The sequence below is a fragment of the Gavia stellata genome, chromosome 19 (genome assembly GCF_030936135.1).
Source record: "Gavia stellata isolate bGavSte3 chromosome 19, bGavSte3.hap2, whole genome shotgun sequence".
Taxonomy (NCBI): Eukaryota; Metazoa; Chordata; class Aves; order Gaviiformes; family Gaviidae; genus Gavia; species Gavia stellata.
This window is the reverse complement of record NC_082612.1, coordinates 4,019,682-4,047,066: the sequence shown is the minus strand read 5'-3', so window position 1 is coordinate 4,047,066 and position 27,385 is coordinate 4,019,682. Positions and strand designations below refer to the sequence as shown.

At 40.6% G+C, this 27,385-nt stretch overlaps 1 protein-coding gene across 13 annotated transcripts in view; it reads left to right on the top strand.

Moving 5' to 3' along the window:
- The window catches only part of CAMK2D (calcium/calmodulin dependent protein kinase II delta), a 163,017-nt gene that overhangs the window by 53,419 nt on the left and 82,213 nt on the right, over positions 1–27,385 (top strand). For all 13 annotated transcript variants that reach the window (XM_059826970.1, XM_059826966.1, XM_059826961.1 and 10 more), the window contains exon 3: positions 12,067–12,126. In XM_059826970.1, the coding sequence (XP_059682953.1) occupies positions 12,067–12,126 (60 nt within the window). The remainder of the gene's footprint in view (positions 1–12,066; positions 12,127–27,385) is intronic.

Below are 27,385 nucleotides of genomic sequence, written 5' to 3'. Positions count from 1 at the left end.
CAAAAAAAGCATGAAGAGAAAGATTTTAATGCATCATAAGGTTTCCTTTTAATAGAAGCTTTGTTTTCCTGTGAAGGAGACAGTGAGCAAAAGAAAATCTTTTAGTCAAAATACTACTATACTAGAAAGATGTGTTTGGTGTAGTGCATCCCGTTTCAGAATTTTCTGCAGTTGTCTTCTGATTTCCATGGGAGAATGTAACAGGGCCAAGGTGGTCTGGGGTAGGCTTTGGGGTATGCTGTGGTGCAATCTGAAGAGTCTCTTGGGGCTCAGAGCTCCTTGTTTTCTTTTCATTTAGCTGTCTAAAGAAAAATATGGGATAAAACCTGAAGAGTGTTAAACTGTATTGCACAGAGTAGGAAGCAGCTTGTAGAGGCCATCCTCAGAAAGATTAAGCAAGCTGTGTGAGAAAATAGACATCATCTCACACTGAGTAATAATATGTCCGGTCAATACTGGGGAAAAAAGTAATGTACAGACAATGAAAGGGCTTAAAGATATAAAAGATAGCACTGGGGTGTCATAGTTTAACTCCAGTCGACAACTCAACACCACACAGCCACTCGCTCACTCCCCCCCGGTGAGATGGAGGAGAAAATCGGAAGAGTAAAAATGAGGAAACTGGTGGGTTGAGATAAAGACAGTTTAATAGGTAAAGCAAAAGCCACGTGCACAAGCAAAGCAAAACAAGGAGTTCAATCACTACCTCCCATCGGCAGGCAGGTGTTCAGCCATCTCAAAGAAAGCAGGGCTCCATCATGCGGAACAGTTACGGGGAAAGACAAACGACATCACGCGGAATGTCCCCTCCTTCCTCCTTCTTCCCCCAGGTCTACGTGCTGAGCGTGACGTCGTATGGTCTGGAATATCCCTTTGGTCAGTTGGGGTCAGCTGTCCCGCTGGGTCCCCTCCCAACTTCTTGTGCACCCCCAGCCTGCTCACTGGGGGTGGGGTGAAGAGCAGAAAAGTCCTCGACTCTGTGTAAGCACTGCTCAGCAGTAACTAAAACATCTCTACTATCAACACTGTTTCCAGCACAAATCCAAAACACAGCCCCATACCAGCTGCTGTGAAGAAAATTAACTCTACCCCAGCCAAAACCAGCACATTCTCCACCCCTTATTCCATACCATTTACGTCCCACGCTATCCAATACATCCTCATTAACCACCACCCCACTTCCCATACGTCAATATAATACGCAGATATCATCCCCTTAGTCTATGGACCACCCTTGTAAAATGTCCATTGAGTTCATTTAGTCCATGCCTTTGGGCTCCATCTCTTAGGGCAGTCACTCAGGACAGGAGAGGTGGTGTGTTGCGTGGAGTTACTGGGCACCAAAGCCAGCTCAGGTGGGGTCACTGCTGCACTTGCACTGCTGCTTGTAAGGCTTGTCCTCCGTTGGTTCAGGTGGTTCCTGCTATAGTAATTCCTATAACATGCAACACAAATCATGGGCTACAACAATTTAAAGGTATGTCCATGAAAATCTCCACCCCTGGTCCTTTTGGGCCAGGTTGTAGGGTTGAACATTGTAATGAACTCCTCCCCTTGCTGCTGCTCCGGCTTGGACTTACTCACAGACTGCAGTCCCTTAGGCGTGTACCTGCTCCAAGTGGAGCCATATCTATGAGCCATAGTCTCTTCAGGGGTATATCTGCTGCAGCATAGACTTATCCACAGCCACAGTTGCTTTGAGGTGCGCCTGTTCCAGCATAGCCTTCTCCATGGCTGCAGTCCTTCCAGGGGTGTACCGGCTCTGTCGTGGGCTTATCCACGGCCACGCGCTTTGAGGTGCTCCAGCATGACCTCACGCACAGCCACTGATGCTTCAAGGTGTACCTGCTGCAGCATGGACTTACCCACAGCCACGGACACTTCGAGGTGTACCTGCTCCTGCATGGGCTTACCCTTGGGCCACAATCCCTTCAGAGGTATAACTGCTGCAGCACAGCCATAACTATGGCCACAGATGCTTCGAGATGTACCTGCTCTGGCATGGACTTATCCACGGCCACAGACGCTTCGGGGTATCCTGCTCCCGTGTGGACACATCCACAGGTCACAGTCCCTTTGACTCGAGTTCACACTGGAGTTCCAACCTGTCCAGTACAGCAGCGATGCCCTGGCCATCTGCCAGCCCAGGCCCATCACTATTGCTGTTATCAAAATGTTCCCAGGCACAGCAGAGTCAGATGATGAGCAGTATGGCAGCAGCGAAAGCAAAAAGCAGCCACTAACGAGCACTAGACTCTAATATACAGTAAGGCAAGCAAGCCCCATCAGCAGACTCCTGTGCTTGCCATTAGCTGAACAGCAATAACAGCTATAAATTCGATCTAGCACATTCCTGTCAAACCTGTTGTTATCTTGAACCCTTCGAGCCCCACGTTGGGCACCAAAAAGGATTGTCATGTTTTAACTCTGGTTGGCAACTAAGCACCACGCAGCCACTCACTCTCCCCTGGTTGGGGGAGAGAATCGGAACAGTAAAAGCGAGAAAACTCGTGGGCTGAGATAAAGACAGTTTAATAGGTAAAGCAAAAGCCGCGTGCACAAGCAAAGCAAAACAAGGAATCCAGTCACTACCTCCCATCGGCAGGCAGGTGTTCAGCCATCTCCAGGAAAGCAGGGCTCCATCACACGAACGGTTACTTGGGAAGACAAATGCCATCACGTGGAACGTGCCCCCCTTCCTCCTTCTTCCCCCAGGTCTACGTGCTGAGCGTGACGTCGTATGGTCTGGAATATCCCTTTGGTCAGTTGGGGTCAGCTGTCCCACTGGATCCCCTCCCAACTTCTTGTGCACCCCCAGCCTACTCGCTGGTGGGGCGGTGTGAGGAGCAGAAACGGCCTTGACTGTGTGTAAGCACTGCTCAGCAGTAACTAAAACATCCCGGTGTTATCAACACTGTTTCCAGCACAAATCCAAAACACAGCCCCATACCAGCTACTGTGAAGAAAATTAACTGTACCCCACTTACGTGATGCACTTACGTTGTTCGCTGGGGACTGCAAGCTCTAGTAATAAAATAACAACAGGAAAAACAGAGGAGTTACTACACAGCATTGTTAGAAAGAGGTTTTTTTGCTTTGGAGAAGTTTGAGTTTAGATACCTATGTTGATAGATGGTGAGTGGTAGACATTTCTGCCATGGTGATAAGCTCACTTTGGGTGGCCGTGCAGGATCAGCGCTTTGGATTAAGAATCGTGACACTATAGTAGAAGAGATTTATGTGGAAGACATTAATTATATCCCTCTTTAGTTATAAAATATATTATGACTTAATCTAAGAAGTAGGTATAGTTTATGTATGTTTTTGTAATAAAGTAAATTTTGTTACTACTTAAAAAATTTGTTACTTTTTTTGCCTACCTAATATAATCTTTATACAGACAGTCTAATTTTCTGATGTAGACATCATAGGTTGTAATGCGAGATTTTGGTCTATTAGAATATTGAATTAGGATTAGTTCAAGTCTTTACATTCATACAGTCTGTCAGTACCCCAAATTTTACACATCTGTATTTGTTTCAGGTTTTACAGGATTTCATTAGTTATTGTAAAGGCTGAATTTTTCATGGTTCAGTGCATTAGATCTTTTTTTTTTCTTTTTTTCTTCTTCTTGTCTACGTGTCACATTAAAGTTGTTTGTAGCTGGCTGCAAGGTTTTTTCCATTAATAAAACTGTATTATTCTCATTGCTGCCTTCTTTCTGATTGTATCAGTGTTTCACAGGCAGTCATCTTTTTTCCATTCTTGATAACTAGCTGTTGCTGTGATAGATGCCATTGTTCACAAATGGAGACTTGCTTTCATAAAGCAATCTAGAATGTATAGAGCATTCTTTCTTCTGCATTTGCTTTGCTGCTTTTTGAGCTTCTTATTTGTATTTTTCATTTAATTTTCTTACAGTTTCTTATATAGACAGCGTAGAGAATCTTTTTGTAATCAAGTATAGGTAATTAAATGAGAGCAAAGGAAGCAAGTATATAAATGTACTTGCGTGTTCCCTTTTTATTATATGTTTGGCTTTAAAGCTTGGCTTCCTCTTACTGATAATCATTTTTCCCTTTTTGTACTGACAAGTGAACACAGCTTTAGCTGATGACTTATATACTGTCAAAAATGAGAGGAATTAATTTTTTGGTTTTAGTAAGTGACCCACTATTTATTTTTTCTAGAGCTTTTCCTCTGATACTGTTGTAGCATAAACATCTTATGCTAGAGGCTATCACAGACTTTCTCAGGATTTGTGGGATTTTGCTGCCTGCTAGGTGATTTCCCTGGCTGTACTCACCATGGCAGAACACTTCTTTCCTCATCAACTCTCGGTGCAGCGGCACATCTTACGCTTCAGCTGTTTGGGAGCTGAGTGCTCAAGTATTTCGGTTTGACCTGCCCTTTGACATTCACCTTCAGCTCACCAGTAACTGAAACCTGGCTGAAAACAGGGTAACAGAAATAGCTATTTATGTACAGCACTTGCAGTGGACGGACTTGTAAATAAGCTGAGTGGAGGAAGGAAGGAAAACAGTATTTCCTGAAACACGTAGAAGAAACATGGAGATTTCAAAGGCGAGTCATCTTCTGGGGTACCCCACAAGGTTAAATTTGCATTTGCTTCCCCTCACAAAAACTTAGATACTGCAGACTTACTGAAAAGGTTTCTGACACTCCTCTAACAACGCTAAGGATGGCTTTATTTCTTTGGAAGTGCGGCTGTCATCTTCTGGACCTTAATGTCCACTTAAATCCCTGATTCAAGGGGTATTTAATGCTCTTTCTGCTGCCTCATGGCACAATGTGCAAGGTGTGAGATATCTCCATTCTCTTAGCATTTCCTTTTATAACAGGTATAATAACTACTCTGATACAAGCAATTGAGTGAGGTAAATGCAGAGAGCTCATTATTATAATTTACATGACACCAGTTACCACCTAATTGGCACCAGTCAATTTACTAGTTAAGCTTGGGGTGAAAATCTGGGAATATCATAATGCAGTCAATAATAGTGATGATGATGATGATGTAACCTTCATATATTGCAGTACCTCCAGCAGCATATCTGAATAAGATGGTTTTATTGTGATTTACAAAAATATCAGGCATGCTTTTTTTAATCAATACAGTTATTGTTCTTAAATCGCCCAATAACAACTTAGCCTATCTTCATACCTGAAAATGTTCAGCTCTGGTATTTATTATTTGAGCACACTATTATGTCTGTAGATGAGAGCTGAATATTAACCCTATCTCAGCGTGGCGGCCTCCTTATCTTTTTATTAGAACGTGATCGTTTTGTGAATTATCCTCTTGTTTTATGGCACAGTCTGAAGCTCTCTCTGCAGGCACAGCTACCTCCGTGGGCATATGACACGCGGGGCATGTCCTTGCTTTGACACGTAAGCTGAAAGCGTGAGTGACAATTGTATTCACTGGGTGCTTTTAATTGGCAGGCCTTACAATGTGAAGCTTTGCCCGTAAGAAACGGTATTAATTTATGAGGGAAACGTATTTTTTTCAGAAAAATGTACTAGCTGAAGCATCAGAGTTAGCAATATGAAGTTCAGTACACAAGAAGAATTTATGTAGTTGAATAAATGAAGTACGTTGTTCAGTTACAGTGGCTGTCATTTCAAAGTATTTCAGTACATGAACATGTGCAGATACCCTTTATTTTTTATGCAGTTGATGCTGAAATCTCAGTGACATCAGTGGGAGCCAAGGGCTGCCAGAATCTTGCAGGTTTAGCCTCAATAAGTTGTTTTCAGTTAAGTGAAAGAGCTCCATCTTATTTATGCTGTCATTTGAGAGTTTATTTCACCTAGTAAATTGTGATTTTCAACAGTCGTCTGGTTTTTTCATCTAGTTTAATTTACTCTCTGTCCACTGGAGCAGGAGGAACATCTGTATCATGTTCATCATGCTTTGTATGGGTTAGTACTCTGGATTGCCTTACCTGGTGGTACGCGCCTGCTCTGCGGGTTCAGAGTGCTCTCAGGTGTAGTACGGTAACAGTTAAACGACCGATGAAAATGTTTAGTGTATGTAAGAAATTAATCTCATATGGTGTCAGTTCAGAAGCTGTGGTATAGCGATTAATAGCAAAGAAATTTCAAGTGTTTGTATTCAAAGTTGGCAACGAAGTGCTTTATTATAGCTGTATTATTCCTGAAGAGTCGACATAGGATGTATTTAGCACTTCATAGAAGACTCTCAGACACCTTCCAGGTTTCTAGCTATGCTGGCTAATCCTGTAAATATAGACTGAGGTAGTACAGAAGAGCCTTTTAAAGTAGTGCTGGTAGTGCACCAGAGATAGACAACTTGTGCCAAATGACCAACAGTCCCTTGATTATTTTTTTTTCCCCCGAGACACTGATCGTATTTCCATCTTTCTTCTAAACCAAGCTTAGTTTAGTTTGCATTTCAGATCCTCTCCCTGTGTGCTGTGTGTAATATGGCAATTGGTCGACCCGTGATTAAGTTACAGCCAAAGCTGATGGGCGTTAAGATGCTGTAACTGTATATGTCTGTGCCTGTTTCAGACTTACTGCAACTGCACTGAAAAATCTTAACATAAAACCTCAGTGGAAGAGTTGAAGTTTAGAAAAGAACTTTGAGCTTATCTCGGAGATTTTTAAATTTTTTTTTTTTTTCTATTTTGAACTTCTGAAAATTGAATTTACTTTTTTTAAAAAATTAACAATAAAGTAAACATGGAAAAGGATTAAGATGGTAAATTTTCTCATGCAAGTGGTGTAGGCTTTGAGGCCGCACAGAGAATTATGATGGGTCAGTTGGCCAGTGGTGACTAGCTCAAGAACTATACCTCTGGGAAGAAGACTGCATACTTTTAAAAGAGTGTAAAAATAATCTGAACTGTTAACATATGTAGAATTGATTCAGTTGTTCTTATTGTTAAAGTTGACTGAAAATATTGCGAAGTACAAATTATAGAAAAAGTAATGAAGTTTCCTTTCTTGTTTTTTCCTCCAGATTTGAAAAGTGTTTTACAAACTTGAAGTGCTGACTTTTTTAAAGATGGAGTTTGCTTTCTATAGTTTATTTTAAATCTGTTGTTTTAGTTCTTTTAAACATACATATCGAACTACCTGGACACTTTGCAGTAAGGATTGAGCTTTTTAATTTTCTTTTAACATCTGACACTAACTTATTGACTCTAAGAGTTGTCATCTGTAGCAACTTTTTCGAAACTTGTTCATTTTTTAATATTTTCAGAACTAACCTTACCATGCGATTATTGTGCTACATAATTTTATTTAAGGGTTAAAGCACCGTATTTCAATTGTAACATGTTTTTTACATTCCAAATGATTGTATTTTCCAAAGTTAGTATTTTGGGAAATTTGTGATGCTTATTGTAGTTGCGTCCTAGTAAATCTTGTAATTTAATATTCACATACTTTATTTAAGAGAGTACAATTACTGTAGAGAAAACAGGCAGAGTTATGCTGTACATCTCTGTTGGGCTTCAAAAAGTCTTGGAAACTTTTCTTCTAGCAAAGAATATTGTATCAAAAAAGTACGTCTTCATTGGTATGATTTGAATGAAAACAGCTAGGGTTTTCTATGTTTTATTTGTGTGTTTTTTAAACATGAAAAAAAACATGAGAATAGCATCCCTAACAGAGGGGAAAATGTGCAGAAGAGCTCCCTTCTAATTCACTGATATTTAAACATGCTCAAACTGTTATCTGCCTTCAAAAGTTACTACTCTGGCTTAACGATTTCAAACGTATTGCAGGGTAGCGCTTATTTTTCTAATGAATTTATACTTTTTTTTCTTGTCAACATATTACGTTAGATTTGCAATGTAGGGACCAAATAATTGGATTTCTCTGAGCGAATATATTTGCTATATGTTTCTGTAATTATTCTTTTAATGGTTCTGCCTGTAGAGGCGGACATTTTGCATTGCGACTGTTTTTTCCCTTTATTATAGAGAGAATTGGTAGAGTAGCAGAACTCCGTGTGTTTGCCTTAATCTCTACTACTGAATCAGTGCCTGCTTTATCATTATTTGACTCTGGAAATCTCTTTTACTTTCAGAGAATGTAAAAGTAAATAATGTGCCTTTATATTTAGTTTAACATCATACATTTCTCTATCGTTGTCCTCATTTTTCCTTTTTTTGTTACTATAGCATTTAAGTGTTACTGACAGCTGTGTCCAGGATATTTTGACGTTTCCAAAACATTCATACCAAATACAATTTCTGCTGTCTTTTTATTCTTGCAGTCAATGGTTCTGTGATTTAGATTGCCTCTCGATTCATGATAAGGCCCTATACAAACGCTGCTTATATTGTCTGCAAAAAATGATGCCTCTGAGGAATCCGATTATGGTTACTGCTTGTTTTGGACTTTTTTATTTTGGGGGGGATTTTTTTGCTGTTTTTCTTTACACTTCAGGTCTGTGTTGGTGAGTCACCAGCCAGTTTGTTTGTGAAGCCTGGTACTCTGTTCCTCTTGGAACAGGGCTTTGGCATCCCTCTCCTAGTATCCTTTCTACTGGAGCTGCAGGGTAGCGCTTGTGTCACAAACGCAGATTTGCTTGGTTTTAGTGCATGAAATTCGGTGGAGAATGACCATGTGCCCCTCCCTCCCTTATTTCTTGAAGTTGTCCGAATTTAAAATTTGTTGCAGTAGTTGAACAGCTGTAATTTTTACAGGACTTCTTGCATTCAAATTCATTGCTGTTTGCTGATGACCTCTCTGTTGAGATCATTAATTGTGCTTAACGAAGTCTTTACTGATCAGGCTGAAAACAGTTGGGTGGACTAAGGGGATTACCAAAAAACCAGCGCTCATTAATTAAGGACAATTGCGTGATATTGAGTTGTCAAGATCTGTCAGGAGAGCCGGAGACTTAATGTATCTCTTCTATTACTATTTGATACGATTTCATAGTTTGCTTTCCAAATATATGTAAAATAGGTCAGTCTGTCCCGCTTCACCGAGCTTGGTGTCAGGTTAGCTTTAAGGAGCTGGTTCTGAATGTTTCAGACCCAGAGTTGTCTCCCACGTGTCTCTCCGCTGTAAGGGCACGTGCTACACCTGAGATGTCTTCTGTAGGAGAAGGTTAGGATTTTCCTGCCCAGCTTGTCCCTTTACCCCCATGCACTTTTAAACACGGTAGTCAGGAGTCATCTTACTGAGTGTGTTAAATGAGCCTATATATTTTCTGACTTCTATACAGATTGTGCTCTTTGGGCTGTATTATGGCACTTTTTAGAGGTCAGCGGGATTGCTGTTATCTATCTGCAGAGTTCCAGGCTTATGCTTTGCCAGAGTGTGACGCTTGGGTCTATATGTATAAACCTTTGGTATCCTGCCCGAGTTTTTAAGAACATCTTAATTACGTGCAGCAGGAGGGCATAGGAGTTGGATTGTTTGGTAACGGTTTACTTAAAAAACAAACAAACAAACAAACAAAAAAAAAAAACAGGCCCCAGCCCCCCAACCACCCCCCCAAAACACCCCACCCCACCCCACCCCAAACTCCAGCTTCCACAGGTCATCAATAAATTAACCTCTCATATATCCCTCTATCCATTATTGCTCTTATAAGCACTGAATCACAGAATTACAGAATTGTTAAGGTTGGAAAAGACCTGTAAGATCATCGAGCCCAACCACCAACCCAACCCCACCATGCCCACTCAACCGTGTCCTGCAGTGCCACATCTACACGTTCCTTGAACACCTCCAGTGATGGTGACTCCACCACCTCCCTGGGCAGCCTGTTCCAAGGCTTCACCACTCTCTCCGGAAAGAAATTTTCCCTAATATCCCGCCTGAACCTCCCCTGGTGCCACTTGAGGCCATTTCCCAAAGGACTGCAATTGTTAATATTTGTCATTTTATTCATACCATTATCCCACTTAGGAGGTTGTGCCTGCGATCAGGAGCTGATTGTTCAGTGCATTGTGCAAACAGGCTGCCGAAGCTGGCGAGCTGTTAATGAACGCAGTCGGTGGTGGAAGGAATAGCCCTCAACATCCCAGTTCAATCCTTAATAGTAATCGCTACTGGAACAACCAGGATATGTAAGTAATTTCATGACTTGAGCCGCCAGCCTAGTGGGAGGATACCTAGGTTGTGGTCATCACTCCCATCACAGCTCATGTTTTATGCAGGGGCTGTTGATGCTTTCCACGTGAAGCAATCCGCGCAGCAGGGAGACCGTGTGTCTTCCTGGACCAATGTGAATGCCCGGGATCACTGCCGTGTGCCCTCACGTAGTTAAAAGGAGGGTGTCGGGGTCGCACTACTGTGTTCAGGCACCGAAGAGGAGGGGTTTTATAGTGTGGGGTTTTTTGAACCCTATTCTGACTCTTGTCCAACAGACTCTGATGTCAAACTGGTATCAGAGGAACTATGATTTAGTGGCTTGGAAAGATAACCTAATTACACGGGTGGTATTATGAGAGAGAACAGATACCATAATAGATCTGTAAGAGTTACATTACAAAAACATACTAACTTCTTCATTCTTGCTGTAGTATTTTGATGCCTAATACTCTTTTGTAGTTTAAACTTCTTGTATTCTCTAAATGCTGGCTATTCAACTCAAAACTTACTGTGCGGACTACTGTTTTTATGGGACGTAAGGACATTTAAGAATTTTCCCTGTCAGTTGTCAGGAATGTTCTCAAACATAATGCAGATCATTAGGATTGCAGAGATAGCACAACCCAAATTACTTGTGTGACATTTGAGGTTTGAGTCCCTATGAAGGATTAGTTATTATGATATCCTTGGATATCAAATTGGAGCTAGTTAAAGTAATAGCAGAAGACCCTCGTCTCCAAAAACATTTTACAGTTTATTTCTCTTCTAATTTTGAAAAATTATTTTTAGCTAATATTATAAAATTGAATCTGTGCTGCTTTTCTGCCTCTTAACAAAAGCTTAATATTCTTAGCAGCCATAGAAATTATGATGCAGAAAGGGAGGATAAATGCACTAGAAGTCTGTTGGAATTACAGAATTACAGTAGGCAGTAGCTGGCTATTTTTATTATCTCCAAATTATGTATTTTATTGCCCGAGTTACCTGTGCATGTTTTATACTGCCCGACACTCAACATTTTAACATACCTGAAGACTTTCAGGTATTTCCAGTATAAACAATTTATGCATCCCCACAACACTCTCATATGTATTGTATAAAACAAGTACTATATTACTTAATGTTAACCAAAATGCAGCAGAAGTAGTACTTTAAATGGTGGTTTGGAGAAAATATTATAAAAGCGTGCTGCATAAAAAAAAAAAAGCTTAAGTAAAATGGAGCTTGATGCAAGTAGTGGTATTTTATCTCCAGAAGGGTCATTAGGGCTCAGTGGTGTGCAGGCTCAGACCTCCAGCCTGCTGCTCTACCCGAAGGTTGAAGAGAATCAAATGGCCTGGAGAGGAGGAGCCAACAGATGGTACACCTGGACCCGCGTCTTCAGGGTGTCTTCAGGTTAATGAATAACCAGCCTGAGAGAGAGATTAGCCCTGCTGGGAAAATAATAACTGCTGGTGATTAGTTGTTGGAAGTTCCTGTGGCATTGTATTGCGGTGGGAGCGCGTGGTGGCAGGAGAGCTGGCACTCTGTCGGGGCGGCTGCCACGTGTCGAACTGTGTACCTGGTGCTCTAGGCACCGTTAAAGCAGTTAACAGGTAGGATGTAAGGCGACGGTAGAGGTTCAGGTTGTCCTTATTTTGATTAATGTTGTAACGTGGTTTATTGCCTGATAATTATAGGTCATGGCGTGAGTATTTCCTGTTCTCCCCAATAAATTGGCAGTTTGTTTTTTCTAATGGAACAGTGCCTGTGGTAGTCCATCAAAGAGGTGGTTGGATGCAGTAACCTAATTCAATGTTACAGTCAGTTAGCATGTAAAATCTTGATGGATCTAAAGAAAGGAGGTATTTTTTAAAGATCACATCAGATGATGTATTTTTTTTGCTTCTGTAAAGCAAATACACTGAACTATGTTAATCTTCATACTAAACGCAACTGTTTTGCTTTCCATTGTTGCAGATCACCAGAAACTGGAAAGAGAAGCTAGAATCTGTCGTCTCTTGAAGCATCCCAATATTGGTAGGAACATTTAATTGCTTTATACAGTAGATATCAGTTTAGAAAATTGAGGGAAAATACCAAATAACAAATACAAATAGCAGCTCAGAGAAGGCAAATAGAAATATCTCTAGGCAAGCCTATTTCTTTATAAAGTGGTGCTGCCTTCTAATTCTACTATGGGATGTGATATCCCAATAGATCACCTAAAGCAACATGTACTGTTCTCATCATCTTTGAGCTAGTGCTCTGCCATCAATGAGCTATCTATGCCAGGTGTTTAGGGTTTTTTTGAGCAGTGTGTAGGAGGAGTTATTTCCAGTACTGCTTATGACTTTTTGAGACCTGCAGAAGAATTTCATCTAACAGCATATGTTGCAAAATGAGACAGATCAATGTCGATAGAGTTAGTGTTGTTTTTACCGAGACGCTTATTTTATCCTGCTTTATTTTGTGTTTGAGATTTGGTTCTTCTGTAGAAAAGACAGGTAGATGCAGAATGCTCTGCTCCTTTTATTTCCAGAACCGTATGTTTTCCACTCAAGCATTCACGGAAAGCAAAAAAAGATCTCGGGGGGGGTGGGGGGTGTCTGTTGCCTTCCTTTAGAAACAGTAGAAACAGACAAGTACCTTGATCTTTAAGGAGTTGTATCTGGGTTTTCCAGACACTGAATTATAGGTCAAGGCTATCGCTCACAAGAATATTTGCTGTACCTGAGACTTCTGTGGGATTTTCCTGTCCATCTTGTTTCTCTGTCCCCACGTATGTTCTTAAAAGTTGTCGTCAGAAAAACTAGTAATCTCACAGAATGTTTTAAATCAACACGTATGCTTGGTACTCCAAAAGCACTTGGCAGTCTGCTCTTCCTTCTGGTTAGTTTTTCTCCTTTTCATTTTTAACTAACAAATGTTGGTCTTCGTGACATTTTTAGACTAATTTAATTGTTTCATGCCTGGGAAAGAATCAGCTCCTTCCTTTTAATAATAGTCATAAATTGAAAACAAACATACCACAGTTCAAAATGAAATGTTGACTCTCTAAAAAAGCTCTCTTATGCAGTCTCAAGAGCGTAGAGGTTTCACATGCAAATTTGGTTAAAGAGGAAGAATAGTGTTATCTGTGTTATTTTATCCCAGCCAAAATGTTTGCATTGTAAATTGATGCAAGCCAAGGGAGTGTACAACTCATTGCAGGGAGGAGGTGCAGCTCTTCTGCAGTTATGGAAAGCAGTGGTTACGCACGTGGTGCTGGTCAGACTCTGGAGTCCTTGACCTGTGCTTTGCTGTAACTAGAGTGGATTTGTGAGTTTGAACAAGCCAGGGAAGATGAATTAAAAACAATAATAAACTGATGAAGTGGAAGAGCTGAAGCGCACAGAAGAACTCGGCGAAACAAATGTCTAAATTGATTTCATGCCATCGCATGTCTTCAGTTTGTTGAGTAGCTTGGACCAATATTAGGATGTGGTCCAGGTCCTCTGTGGCAGGCCAGCTATTCCACATACAGTGTTTATATTTGTGATCGTATGACTTGAAATGCAAACAGGCGACAACGGCTTTGGTGAGAGGCAGGTTCCGTAAGTCAGCCCAAATTCCATGTGTCGCTACCTGCACCAAGGTGCCCAGTTCAGTTATTCTTGGGTCACTGTCACATCCCTTTTTTAAACAAGTCATCTCTAGTGGGTAATAATACTACATCACACTAGAAAGCACGAATAGCAAAAAAGGAAGTATTCCAGAGTAAGGTAACTCGCTGTAACAGCAGAAATTATAGTGTTTTATACATCTCACAATGGTAACAATTAACCCTTGTAAAAAAGTTTTACTTGCACTATGTGCATGACGAAGAGTCTGCGTGTTTAATTAGCAAGTCCATGAATATAAAACTCATGCTTTTCTCTTCATCTTTATTTTCTCTTGAATTTACTGCCACGATCAATTTCTGATAGCCCAGAAAATAGAAGATTTTTTGAAAAGGAAGGAACTTGTCATGTTGACAATAAGTATGTAAAATCTAAGAAAATTAAGAAAAAAACTATAAAAAATATTTTTTCAAATGTGATCTCTATAGGGAAGGAGAGATCTAGTTTAATTGATTGGGCAGTTTCTCAAAGATGATCTCAGTTCTTTTCTTTAGTTTCCTCCAATGTAGTTTTTTTTTAGTTACTCGTCTTTTTGAATTACACATTCATTGCAGGGCGGTAGATTCCTGACATTAGAATTCAGTAATCCTTCCTTTTTTCTTTCAGGCTTATTCTTCTTTATTCTTCCTAGCTAGCTTGATTAAATCTCCCTTCTAAAAGTGACTTAGTGTAAAGGAGTCCGTTTCGGGTTAACTTTATTTCTACACTAATACATAATAATCATACTTGTTTTTAGAGTGTTGTATGGCCTCTTCGGTTAATTATCTTTCAAGTCTTTAGTTTGTACCAGATACTTTAGGGTGAAAAACCCTTTTTAGTTATCTTTTTCATACTTTCCCTCCAGTCAGAGTACAGCAGCACAGCTGTGGTGAATCACATGTTTACAATTCAGCCTGTGAGTAAACATGTTGTAGTTTTCATATGAGCAAGATTTTTTTTTTCTTTAGAGAAACAGAGTTTAAAAAATATTCGAAACCACTGGAAATACTTTCCAATTATCTTTCCAGAGAAAACAGAGAATTAGCAAAAACTTCTACAGCTCACTGGTTTTGTATTTCCAAGGTAGGTGTCCAATTAGTACCTAACTAGAAAAAGATATAGTATTTAGTTATTTCATCAGGATAAGAAACAATTCAAGACTAAACTTAACAATCGACATACCTATTTTTAGCTTCCTAACAATGCCATTTTTATATCCATTTCATATCTGATTTGATGGTGGTTTTATTTCATGAGTGCCATTATGCAGTTAGGAAATCTTAGGATGACATTTAAAAAAAGCTTTCAATTTTAGTCTGTATTCATATGCACTAAACTTCAGAAGTTCCTCTGGTACTGGCAGAGGAGTCTTAAAACTGGACATGAGTGTTTTAATTTTTTTTTTTAATGTAGAATTTGAACAAAATATTTGGAAAAGCACAGCATATGGGGAAAAAATAGAAGACTAAATCAGAATGCTTTGTTTCAAACGGATACAACTCTGACATTTGGAAATTAAGGAGACACATGAAAATATTTTAATTTCTGTTCTTGATTTGAATCTCCTCAAATAGTCACCATAAAATGTTAAACACAAAAAACCTGAGAGGAAACAAACATATTTTCTGCTGCCTTTTTGGAAGTATTTGTGACATCAGATTTTTATTTCAGGGATCAACATATCTACCAAATATTCACAGATAAAGTATTTCAGTATGTATTGAGGGAGCTTAATTCTTATTAGGCATTTCTACTGAAAGGATGGTTTTGAACTAGGGTGCGATATCGAGTTCTGAGTTCATGTATGAAAATCTAAATTGCTGGTGATTATTCTCCCTAGACAAGCGTTGGGAAGGGAAGCTAACTAAGTCCAGCTATCTAGCACTTCCAAATCCTTACAAATTGAAGAAATCCATGATAATTAATTTTGATACACAGATGTGGTGTTGCTTGATACGGATACATATATTTATGCATAGCTAAGCCTGTAGGAGCATATGGTCACTTGAAAAATGGTTTTCAGACGCAGCAAATTTTTTTTTTTTAGAAACAGATCTTGCCAAGTGCACTTGATATCCTTTTAATGAAGTCATGAATCTGGTTACTAGCATCAACTGCCTTCTGTAAGGCATTTGTTCTACCGCTGTATTATTTTTTTTTAATACAGAAAATCAGTATATTCTTTATTAGGGATATTAGGAAAACAGATAAACACAATAAAAATGTAAGACGGTAGTTCTCATATGACGGGATCGTCTGTGGCGGAGTTCTAAAGAAGACTCACTCAATATTTTTACCAACAGATTTAAAGAAAAAAGTTGAAGTGGTATCAGTTTGATATGGTGGGACTAAGGAGCCTTACAGCTAATAGATGTGAGCTCACACAGAATCACTAAGGTTGGAAACGACCTTTAAGATCATCAAGTCCAACCATCAACCCAACACCACCATGCCCGCTAAACCATGTCCCGAAAGCTCACGTATCTAAGAACAAAGAATGTATGTCAGTCCTAAAAGAGGAGTGTCTGCATCTTGGAAAAGAGTGACTTTGAAAAGCCTGTGATTACAGGGAATAGCTACTTGAACACAGATCTCATTGGGATGCTGTAACAATCAGGGGAAATACCATTCTCAGGTGCGTGGAAGTAACAGTCAGAAAGAAGAAAATAGTGTTTATTTCATATCTGCCAACAGAAGTCACTTCTGGAGTACTGTGCTGAGCCTTGACATCCACATGTCAGTAAGTGTGGTCTAGGTAAAGGGGGTGATTTGAGGAGGTCTACCAAGATAACCAGAAAATGTTACTTACCAAGAAAAAGGCAAAAAGAAACGTGACTATAGTGATGAAATTAAACACAGGAGTTAGCTTTTTGGCAATGAAAGTATGAGAGTAACTTAGGGGTATGATGTTCTCTGACTTGAAGTGTAGAGGTTTTTTTAAGCTTTATACCAAGAACTGTCTGTTATAGAGATGTATGTACTCCTGGTATTCAGAACTATGTACAGGCCTTTATTTTTGGAAAGCTGAATGTTGTTCAAGAAAGACTGAAAAGCAACAATTCTGTTTCTGTAGTGCTTAGGAAGCTGGGCAGTCCTTCCTGGTTATGTTTATATCCAACACAGAAGTGTCATGGAAATCCTTCTTGAAGAAGATGTTTTCCCTTCATGTACAAGTATAGCTCCAGGATATCTCTGAAAGTGGAATATCTCTCTCCAGATGCTGCTGTGCATATAACTAACTCAGTTCATTTTTCAGCATCTCTTTATTTTATTCATTCTTTTTATGTGATGAAATCCATTCTTCTCTATGAAGAGAAGCTATGTAGTCATGATGCCTAATGAATGGTGTAGGAAAAATGCCTAAAAGGAAAGGGGATTAGAAATAGTATTTCCTGTTCTTCTTTTTCAAATCTCCATCTCCCACTTAAGTAATATATATATATATGAAGGTTTGTTTAAAAAATACAGGATTTCCTCGTCCTTTTCACCTACAGTTATTCCTTAGCAATACTCATTGCTTATGTTGTGATTTCTGCCTCTTCTCACCTCAGTTCTTTGTATCAAAATAATTGTAGCAGCAAGCGAGCCCCGCTGAATTTTGTGTGAGAATTAAGATGATGCAAAATCCATGAGCTGAACTTTCAGGCCTTGAGAGGAAACTTTGTGGTGGCTCGAAGTCTTTTCTTCCTGATCAGTCTTTGGTAATACTGGTATTTTCTCCTTTCCCGGTATTTTCTCCTTTTCCAGCATTTCTTGAGTAATCTGGCCTGCTTCTTCTGTTATTGTGGTAGGAAATTTCTAGGCAAACATAGCTCAAGTTCCTTTAGTACCATAGCCCAGCTGCTGTGCTGGGCTGCAGTACTTTGTACATTAATCTGATTTCCAGCATTGCTGTATTTCTCAGGTTCTTACCATGATGAGATGTAACAACATCAGTGGGTACAGGTTTTCTTTTTTACTTACTACAGCTTGCTAACATAATAGAGCTTAAAATGAAAGATGTAAATGTAGGTTACACCTTACTGTTTGGAGAACCTAGTAAGATCTTTGTAAGATCTTTGTAAGATTACACATCAAGGTATATTAAAAGCTTACCTGCTTTACTGAACAAATACCCACGAAGGATTTGTCATCTTGTGTAACTATTACTTTTACAGCTCTTATGTGTACTAATGCTCCCAATTTTTTAATTTAGAAATTTGGAAAGAAAATTTGTAAGGAAAATAATCATCTCTTCACCAAGAAATCCACTGTCTTTGTCCCGTTTTCTGGCCTTGATCATCTTCTGGTAAACTTTGATTCCTTGGTCCTCTTTTAAGTTCAGCTAAAGTTGTATTTTAGAACTCTGATTTCTAGTCTAGCAATCTTTGATGGTGTAACCCTGTTGCACCATCTGATTATTACTTTTGATGTTGATTTAGAGCCCGCTTTGGTAATTTTGGTTTATGAAGTCCCAACAGATGATAAAACCGGCATTAGCCTGATGATGCAAGACCTGACCCACTCTGGAAAACTGCTGCTTCAAACCTGGTAAAAATGTGGGGTTTTTTCCAGGTTGACTTTGCTCTTGCAGGGTTTGGGCTGACTTTGGGTAGTATTTTTTCTAAATCAGAGTTACACTGCCTCTCTCTGTAGCTACTGGAAGGGCTTCTGCTGTCTTTACATTCCCACTTGTCTAAAGCTGCACACAGCAGAATGGTGCAGCGTAGGAGGATCACGTAAATATCCAGAATCTCCTGGTTTTCAGAGGGCAGTGCTAACATGTCTGGCTTCATTACAGCAGATCGGTCCCTGCCTGCTGCCGCCTCCTCCCTTTGCTTTATAGATTGTGTATAAGATACATCAAGCAGGCAGGGTCCATTAGCCAACTACATCAGGCTCAAGTCTGTCTTGGATGAATCCTCCTCCCTTCCCGAAAGGCTACAGCAGATTTTACTGACATGTGGCAGCCCTTCAGGTGATAAATGAAGTCCTCTTGGCAACAGGACAGGTTGTCCCTGAATGGCTTTGTAAGTCAGAATATTTAGAGGTAAGTACGACTGCCAAGCAGAAACGGTGCCATGTCAGCTCTAATAGGCCTGAGCCAGTTGCGTGCAGATCCGCGTGCGTGGCCTCGGTCAGGCTGGAGCCGTGGCATTGCCGACTAACATGAGGTGCTCTGCTTTGGAGGGCAGGAAAGTCTTTCTTCTATGAGGAAGTATAGCTGGACCAGCGTATGGGAATATGGAGCAGCATCTTTCCAAGGAAGGTTGGTCTTCACAGAGTTACAGAATCATTAAGGTTGGAAAAGACCTGTAAGATCGTCAAGTCCAACCACCAACCCAACCCCACCATGCCCACTAAACCATGTCCCGCAGTGCCACATCCACATGTTCCTTGAACACCTTCAGGGATGGTGACTCCACCACCTCCCTGGCCAGCCTCTTCCAAAGCTTGACTGCTCTCAGTAAAGAAATTCTCCCTAATATCCAGCCTAAACCTCCCCTGGCACAACTTGAGGCCATTTCCTCTTGTCCTTGCAACAGGTCAAGAGGCAGGCTAGATGAGGGACAGTCTGAAACACCAGGAAAAAAGACAAATCACTAAACTGATTTCATAAATGTGTTGGTGTCTATTTGCAGTCTGCTCTGGTTTCTATACTGTGAGCTGGGAACTTCTCATAAATTGCTGAGGAAATTGATAGCGCCCAAACTTGGCACTGCTCCTCAGCAAACTCTTCGTGCTCGCCTTCAGCTTGCTTATTCAGGAGCGTACCCTTCGGCCTGAAGGAAAGGAGGAAAAGCCTGCATTTGGGGGGTTTCTCTTCTCTCCCCACAGCATAGCAGTTGTTAAATCCTTCATGTGGGGGGAAAAATAAGAAACTTCATATTGTCTTGCCCTTTTTGGACAGAGGGTAACTAAAGGTACGTGGGTTTTCTGTGTCCTTTATGCAAGACAATGTGTCCTTTATGTTTTATATTCAGCAAGTTTTTGTGTGGGACTTCACATAAATTCAGAAGAATTTGAAGAGAAATGCTATTAATATACAGCCAATGTGGATTTAGTAAATCCTTTCTGAATTTCTTTTGACTCACTGTGGCAAAGTCGGGAGTAGCTCAGCTGGCATTAGTTAAGTTACTGTATAAACCAAATAAGGAATAAAGATCAGGCCTGTTCAGGTTTGGTGGATGTAGTTCTTTAGCACAATATTTCTTCTGAGCTTAATTTCAGGTTTCACTCTTTACATCAAAAAAATATTCATACAGACTTAAAAGGTAGTAACACAGTTATTTCCTGGTGCAGTGAAAATCAAACAAAACCTCAGCTGTGTATGTTTATGCCCAGTAAGCATAGTCCTCACAAATATATTAACTATATCTATGTATATAAATATCTATGTCAGGTTTTTATATATATAGTTTTTTATATATATATGGTTTTTATATATATATAAAAAAGCTTTTTTTTAGAGAAACCAAAAATCTGTGGGACTGATGCATGTAGAAGATACTGCTTCCTTTAATTATTTTTATTGCTTAGATGAGCTGATCATTTCAACAATTTTAAATCTCATCCATTCTATTGAATTAATTAAATTTGTAATTTCCGTGATTAATAAGGTGAACTGTAGTCCTTGAGAGAATTAAAATAAAACATCAAGAAACCAAATAAACCAGTGATATATCATGACTTCATAGTAAATGTAAAAGCCAACTTAATGTGTATTAGAAAATAACAGATTCGGCATTTAAACTCAGCTGTGGCTACAGCGCGTAGCTGAATAGTGAAGTGCAGCAACAGACTACAGAAGCTGGTTTTGTAGTAGCTATTTGTAAAATTAAACGTACCCGTAACGAGCCTGAACCAGGCAAGAACACACAAGGAGGGCATCGTGGGGTTTGTTGCAGCTGGCTTGTCTGCAGTCTTTCTCATGCTCAGCAGTTTTTGTTATTACCATGCGTTTCGTTTCTTTTAATCGGTGAAGTTGTTGTGATGCATGGTTGATGTTTAAGATGAAGAGACTGAAAGTTTTCACTGCTGATGTTGTAAGAATTTGGTGGGGAAAGGGCTTTCTGTAGAGCTGTTGGCAGCCCTAACAGCGAGTGAAATATAAAAAAAATTACCATAGTTGGAATACTGTACGTTGTGTAGTGCTAATCAATGTGTCGGTAATTTTCAACATGTACCGTACTAAGCGTCAGATAATGTGGTCTGTCTGAGTGTGAAAGCAAAGAAGTGTGAAGGCATCTTTATTCGGTCTTAAAGCTTTTGTCTCTGTTTCGGTTACAGCGTAATCCTTTTATTCTGGTAAAAGTGCCATTGAATCTTCAGGTTTTACTCTTCTGGGTTACTGTGGAGCATAAAAATGTCTTTTAGTATAGACAATGACACTACTCTTTGCCACGCTAGGTTAATTCTCTTTCCTTTCAGTGGAGGACAAGATTATTCTAGCTCAAGTGAAGCATTGCTGGTTGTAATATCCCTGATAACTGTAGCAACATCCATAATATACCGAAGAAATGAGGTTTCACTAAGATTTGCCACAAATTTTGTCCTTTTTTGCCTCAGACAGTATATGCATAATTTGCACCAAAATAGGTAATGATAAAGTATGAATCGAGTGTGAAGCAGACCTTGAAGGATTTTCCTTGCCTGCTTATAGCTGGTTTTGTACGTTTTCTTAAATGCGTGGAAATTCTTTTCATAGTGTGTCCGGATTCTTCTAAACGTCTTTTCTTTCCATAAAGTCAGTTACGCTTGTGTAGCCAGTCATTTTAAATGTAAAATAGAGTAATCCGCAGAAACGGGGAGTGGAATTTGAACATCTCTCTTGAGGAACCTGCTGCAGGGGGTGAGTACTAGGATGGCTGCCACACTTCCCATTTGTATTTTGTTCTGTTTTACGTTCTATATATGCGTTCTGGAAGGAAGGGTTTCATAATGGCATTGCTGACTTGAAGAACCATATAAATAAGCTAGATTAAAATGAATTGCTCTCTTTTTACACACACAAGTTGAGTCTTTGAGAACTTACTTTTTTTTTTTGTTTGAAAGCTTTGTTTATTATGAATCTGCAACCACGTGTTATGCATACGGATAGACATCATGACTCCCGGCTAAACCACAAATATGTAATTTTCCTCTGGACCCTTTCCTCCAAAAACATAGATCTCTACTACTTAAGCTAAAGTAAGCTTTTTCTTTCGGTAAAGCTAGCACAAACATTTTTAGAGCATTTTTAGGGGGTATTGTAAGTTCTGTTCCCTTTGCTTTCTCCAGACAATGTTGTTGACAGTTTAATAGGTGAATTCTGCACTGGTTCTTGGATCAGTACCCAAATGCTGGGGAAAAAAAAATACTGTGAACCTCTTACTTGAGCTGGGGGGCTGGGGGGGACCAAACCCAAACTGAAAAAAGGTTACAGGATATTCGGTAGTGCGGATGGGTGTCACTGTTTGGATGGCATTAGTGCAACTCTGTATGAGTGGTAAAACTGTAGTTGCCCTTATAAACCCAGCTCCAGCCGTGACTTTTGCGGCTGTGGGCTGAACCCGCTCTGTGGGACACTTTTGTCTCGGCCGGTTCCCTTTCCCAAGAGAAAATAGAGAATTATCATTCGGGCGGCATTTGCTTCCCAAGCAGCCCAAACCCGACCTGTCCCAAGGAGGGTGGGCTGTCACCCTCACCAGCAGAGAGGCCGGGGGAGGAATCCGTACATGCCTGCTTCTGGAAGGGGTCTCTCCAAGGAGAAGGTGCCTGGCTGTTTGCACCACCTCAGAGCTGAGTCCCACCCTTACCCCTCCTCTCTGCTGTCCCACCTTCGGTTCCCTGTGACGTGCAGAAAAGGATAAATTCGGAGATGGGGGCAGAGGGAGGGAGAGGAGGAAGGGTGGCACGGCCGGTGGGGAGGAAGAAGCGCTTGAGTGAGGGAATGGGGGAAAGCTGGGGATCTGAGCTGGGAGTGGCGAGAGGCAAAAGGAAGGTCTCCTGACTTTGGACCATGGATCATGTTTTGACTTAAGCAATCATAAATCAGGAGCGGCGCTTTGGGAGCTTGCCATGGAGCTCAGCAATGTCTTTACTCCTCTTCCAAAGATGATACAAACCCAGGAAGCTCATTAGGAGAGGCAGTCCTCGGGGCTACTCCCATCTGCCCAGACATCTTGCTTTACTTACATACCCTGCCTCCTGAAAAGAAGCATCGTAAATCATGGAATCATGCGGGTTGGAAGGGATCTCTGGAGGTTATCCAGTCCCAACCCCCTGCTCAAGCTGTGTCCAGTAAAATTGGGTTACTCAGGGCCTGTCCTGCTGAGTTTGGAGAATCTCCAGGGAAGGAGCCACTCTGGGCCCCGCTCCAGTGTTTGACCACCTTCTTGTCAACATAAACAAATAAATAAGTGTCCTTATGCCTAGCTGGGATTTTCCGTACTCCAGCATGTGTCTTTTGCCTCTTGTCTTGCCATTTGCACCCTGGAGAAGACTGTCTCTGCCATCTCAACAGCCTCCCCGCCGGCAGCGGGTGGCAGGAGCAAGATGGGTTCCAGCCTTCCCTTCTTACAGCCGACCCAGCTCCTCCTCGTGTGCCACTTGTAGCCCCCTGAGCCTCGTGGTGGCTGTCTGCTGGCGAGATCCTGGGAGAAGTAATAGCTAGCAAAAAATTCAGCTGTCCTAGTAAGTACTTAGACTGGCCTGAAAGAAAAAGTTAATGTCACCGGTTGCTTCAGAGGCACAAGGTACAATGTAATTCAGGGTATGGTCTGTTTTCATGCTCGTAATTGTAGATCTGAGCATTGCATTAGTCTGCTCTTAGGATGCTCTCCTGGGCAAGATGCTGCAGAAGAAAATAGTTTAGGCCAGGAGCAAGGCATTTGCAATGTTTCGTTCTCTAAAATCTTTCCTGCTGATCAGCAAACAGGGTACGGGGAGCAAAAGTGGATGTTCTTGCATACAGCTGCATCCCTGTTAGGACGTTTTTGTTCTTTTCTTAAAAATACATCCGCTTTCATGTTTAAATATTGTGACATAAATTCTTAATGAAAGTGTAATTCGGCGAAAAACTGTAAACAGGGCCTGACTTTTTGGAATGCAGTTTTTAATTGGTTGCAAAGCGTGCATTTGAAAGTAGGCTTAACTTGTCCATGTCATGTCACGTGCCGAAATCCCTTTTCCTCTTGCTTTTTGCACTTCATATGCATCTTCTGCATCTGTACCAATGGAATGCCCATTCAGTAAAAGATTTTATAACATCTTTGATATTATATATTGAGAACAGCACATGGAATATCTGGTTACTTACTAAAAATGTAAAATTTCACACAGAAGATAATGAACAAAGCACAGTGCAACTGGGTGCTGCTGTGACACGAGGAGACTGGCTGAACATCGGTCCGTGGCTCTTCTCCATTTAGCAACGTAGAGCTAGGGTGTGTTCTCCTTCTGTGCAGATGCACCTTATGAGTAGTGCCAGTACAAATTATTCCCGTGTCGTGTTCTGGGGAAGTCATGAGAGAGGAAAAACCGTGGTACAGTTTCTTTTCTTGCTCAGATTGTGGTAACTGTGGTGATTTTAGTGATGACTGCACCTGCCTGCTAGAGACTGCTGGCCAGCCAGTACATCTCACAAAAATCACCGAAAACGTCTAAATTTTGAAGAGCTTCTTGTCTACTTTTTTTTTTTTTTAGGAAAACTTTTTGTTTTCCTAAGAGGAGTTCTCTTGTAGGCTACTTACCACAGCAAAATGATTTTTTTTTTTTTTTTTTTCCCCCAAATAGCTGCAGGTCTGTCCTCATCAGGGCTCAGGACTGCCTGCTTAGCCTGGCATGTCCGTAGCTCCGCTGGGACATTACCCTTTGTTGTCCCCCTGCGTGGCAGCGGTGTGCCAGTGGCTGGTGCCACTTTGGCTAATCTTCCCCTTGTGCTCAAGGGTGAGGGGACAGAATCAATCAGTTCCAAGTTGACAGCCGTCCCCCTAAGCATCCCCTGTCTTGTATCAAGTGTTTCAGGTGTCCTTTAGGATTTTCCTCACTCCTTCAAACATTTGCCTTTAAAACGTCACAAATTCACTTTTCATCGGGATGGGAGGCTGTTGCGTTGCTCTGCTCCTGGAAGTGTGTCAAAGCCGCGGCGTGCCAGAGGATGCTAGCTGGACTGGTCTCTCGGCTTTTCACATGCTGCAACCTAGCACAGAGTGAATGCTTTTACCCTGCCAATACCACTAACCTCCATCACTGGCAATGGATAAATACCTTGAAATTGCTTGGTTTAGTCTGTTTTTTTGCAGATTTCTGCACTGAAGACTTCCTTACTCCTACAAAACTGCTGATCCAGGATTTTTTCCAGTTGATAGGGGTTTAATGATACCTCTCTCCTCCCAGTCACCTTCCAAATTTGGCAGTTCTTTTTTTAGTGGCTTCACCAGAGTGTTAGTATTCTCATGGACTGCCCATGGGAATGTGCTTCTAATTTTAGTTTGTCCTCTAGATGTCTGTCTCCCTTAAATACATCCAACTTCTCATTATAGCCACACTGGGCCAAGCGTGGCACTCCGCTCCTGATACTTGTATATTGAAAATGTTCTGGTATTGTATTGCAATCAAATCCACAGCTTCTGCTCTTGTGCTGCACAGCAGTGAATAGCACTCATGTATCAGCAATTGTATCACCAAGTAGTGCTTTTTAATTAATTTATTTGTTGTGCATTTATTTACCAGGTGACCTTCAGGCTTATTTAATTGTATTCCATCAATTTATACTTGGTCTAATATTGACGGTGTTATTGCTAGGATTGTGTTGAATTTGGCTCTGTAATCTTGCTGGGAAAGAATTGGTTGATGATCTAAAGTCATAATTGCAGGTGAATGGCTTGCAGTTATCTTCTGTAGGATATGTATTTTGGGAGTTACTGGATGTGCTAAATAAGAGGAATATTAGAGAGATGCTTCAACTGCAACTAGTACTCTGGTTTTTTGAATGCAGACTGGCTTCCAGCTCTCGCTTGCAGCTTCTCTTCCATCCAAATTTATGTGGGTTTTCACTGAGCTAATTACAATCTTACAAATGGTCCTGTGGGACAGGACAGACTCTCTAATTTCCATTTATTGAGAGACTGTGATTAAAAGACAATGGCAGTTTCTCATCATAAGCCTCAAGTTTGTCATCTATTAAGTTAACATGCGTTCCTGCTTTTTGCAAAACAAACGCTTTCAATCATTTAGGATCATCATTCACTTGTAAACTTGCACGTTAGGAAAATGGTAGTAATTTATAGTTGTCTTCAGTTCTGGTAGCGTGACTTACTGTGATAGTTAATTGATAGAGGGGGAGGACACATTCACTCAGAAAATAATACAGATGGTTTTGAGCCCAGCCCAGTGGATAGAGATGGAGTGGGATTATTATGGAAACAGCCTGTCTTGGTATCGTACTTTGAATCTCTCAGTCTTAACGCTCTGTTGAGTTACTGAAAGCTTCTACTGCTTATATGTTGTCTTGATAAATTGTAGAAGCATTTGGTTATCTAGGTTACGGCAAATTCTTGTTCATGACGTTTGATGCAGTATGGATGTCGGCAGCATCATACAGATAGCGAGAAATAAGAGACCAGTTACAGAACTTTGATTTTTTTCCTCGAGACTTTTCAGACAGTCTGCTTTTTCAGATTTGTAGTGAGTATAAGGAACAGACTTTGCATCTTCAGTGTAACCTGTGGCATAATGTAAATACGCCTAGGCTTGCTTTTTGGTTTTCCCGTTGTCGAAGAGCAGGTTAAATAAGTCATGCTGATACAATTAAACTACTAGAGGTGCACACGCCAGCTTGCTTAAAGTCAGTTTGGATACACCATGTTCCCATCTGCGGTAAAGACAAGCCCTAGGAAACATTCTGTAACTACAACAATTACAAAGGAAAATATTTATCTGTAGTTGTTGTATGCTAAATCATGCCCAGCTAAGAGAGGGGGAAGTAGCAGCAGAAATCTTTCTGTAAAGTCAATAAATAATCTTGGGAAACATCTTGAACTAGTCGGTGTTAGCTAGAAGCCTCCCTTTCTGTGCTGCTGGCTCTGGGGGAATCTCTACCTGGCCGCTCGTTCGGAGGAGTTAAGCTCTTCCACCTGTAAGGAATGGGGAATCTCACGTCTGAGGGGACATCCGCGTTCTATATCCCGCAAACTGCAGTGGTGTGCGTTGCTGCAGTGCCGTGCGTGGAGCTGATCTCTGGGTTGATCATACTGCTCACATTCAGGATATTCAGGACTGATGTTTGCGAAACATTTATAACGTAATTCATGGGGTTTAAACTTCCCTGTCTTATAGAAAAGTTAATGATACAATGCACGATCTTCATTGCCAATCTGGAATATTTCACGATCACACTGATTTCTGTTGTCCACAAAGGTAATGATTAAATGCATTTAATCTTTCATGAGGGACTGGCAGTAGGAGTTACATTTGATGTAACACTTCTAGCACAATGGTACTTAATGTTAAACTTACCACAACGGGAGTAGAATTTTAGGTTTATCTGCATATAAAAGCTGCCCCAACTTAATGAAAAGCTGATTTGTTTTTAAACTAATGTAGCTGGTTTTTTGTGGCCACCTACTGTTCTGTAAACTGGGAAATTGTTTCAGTTTAAATTAGCTGATATTATGGTTTTAAGCTGAATTAAAAGA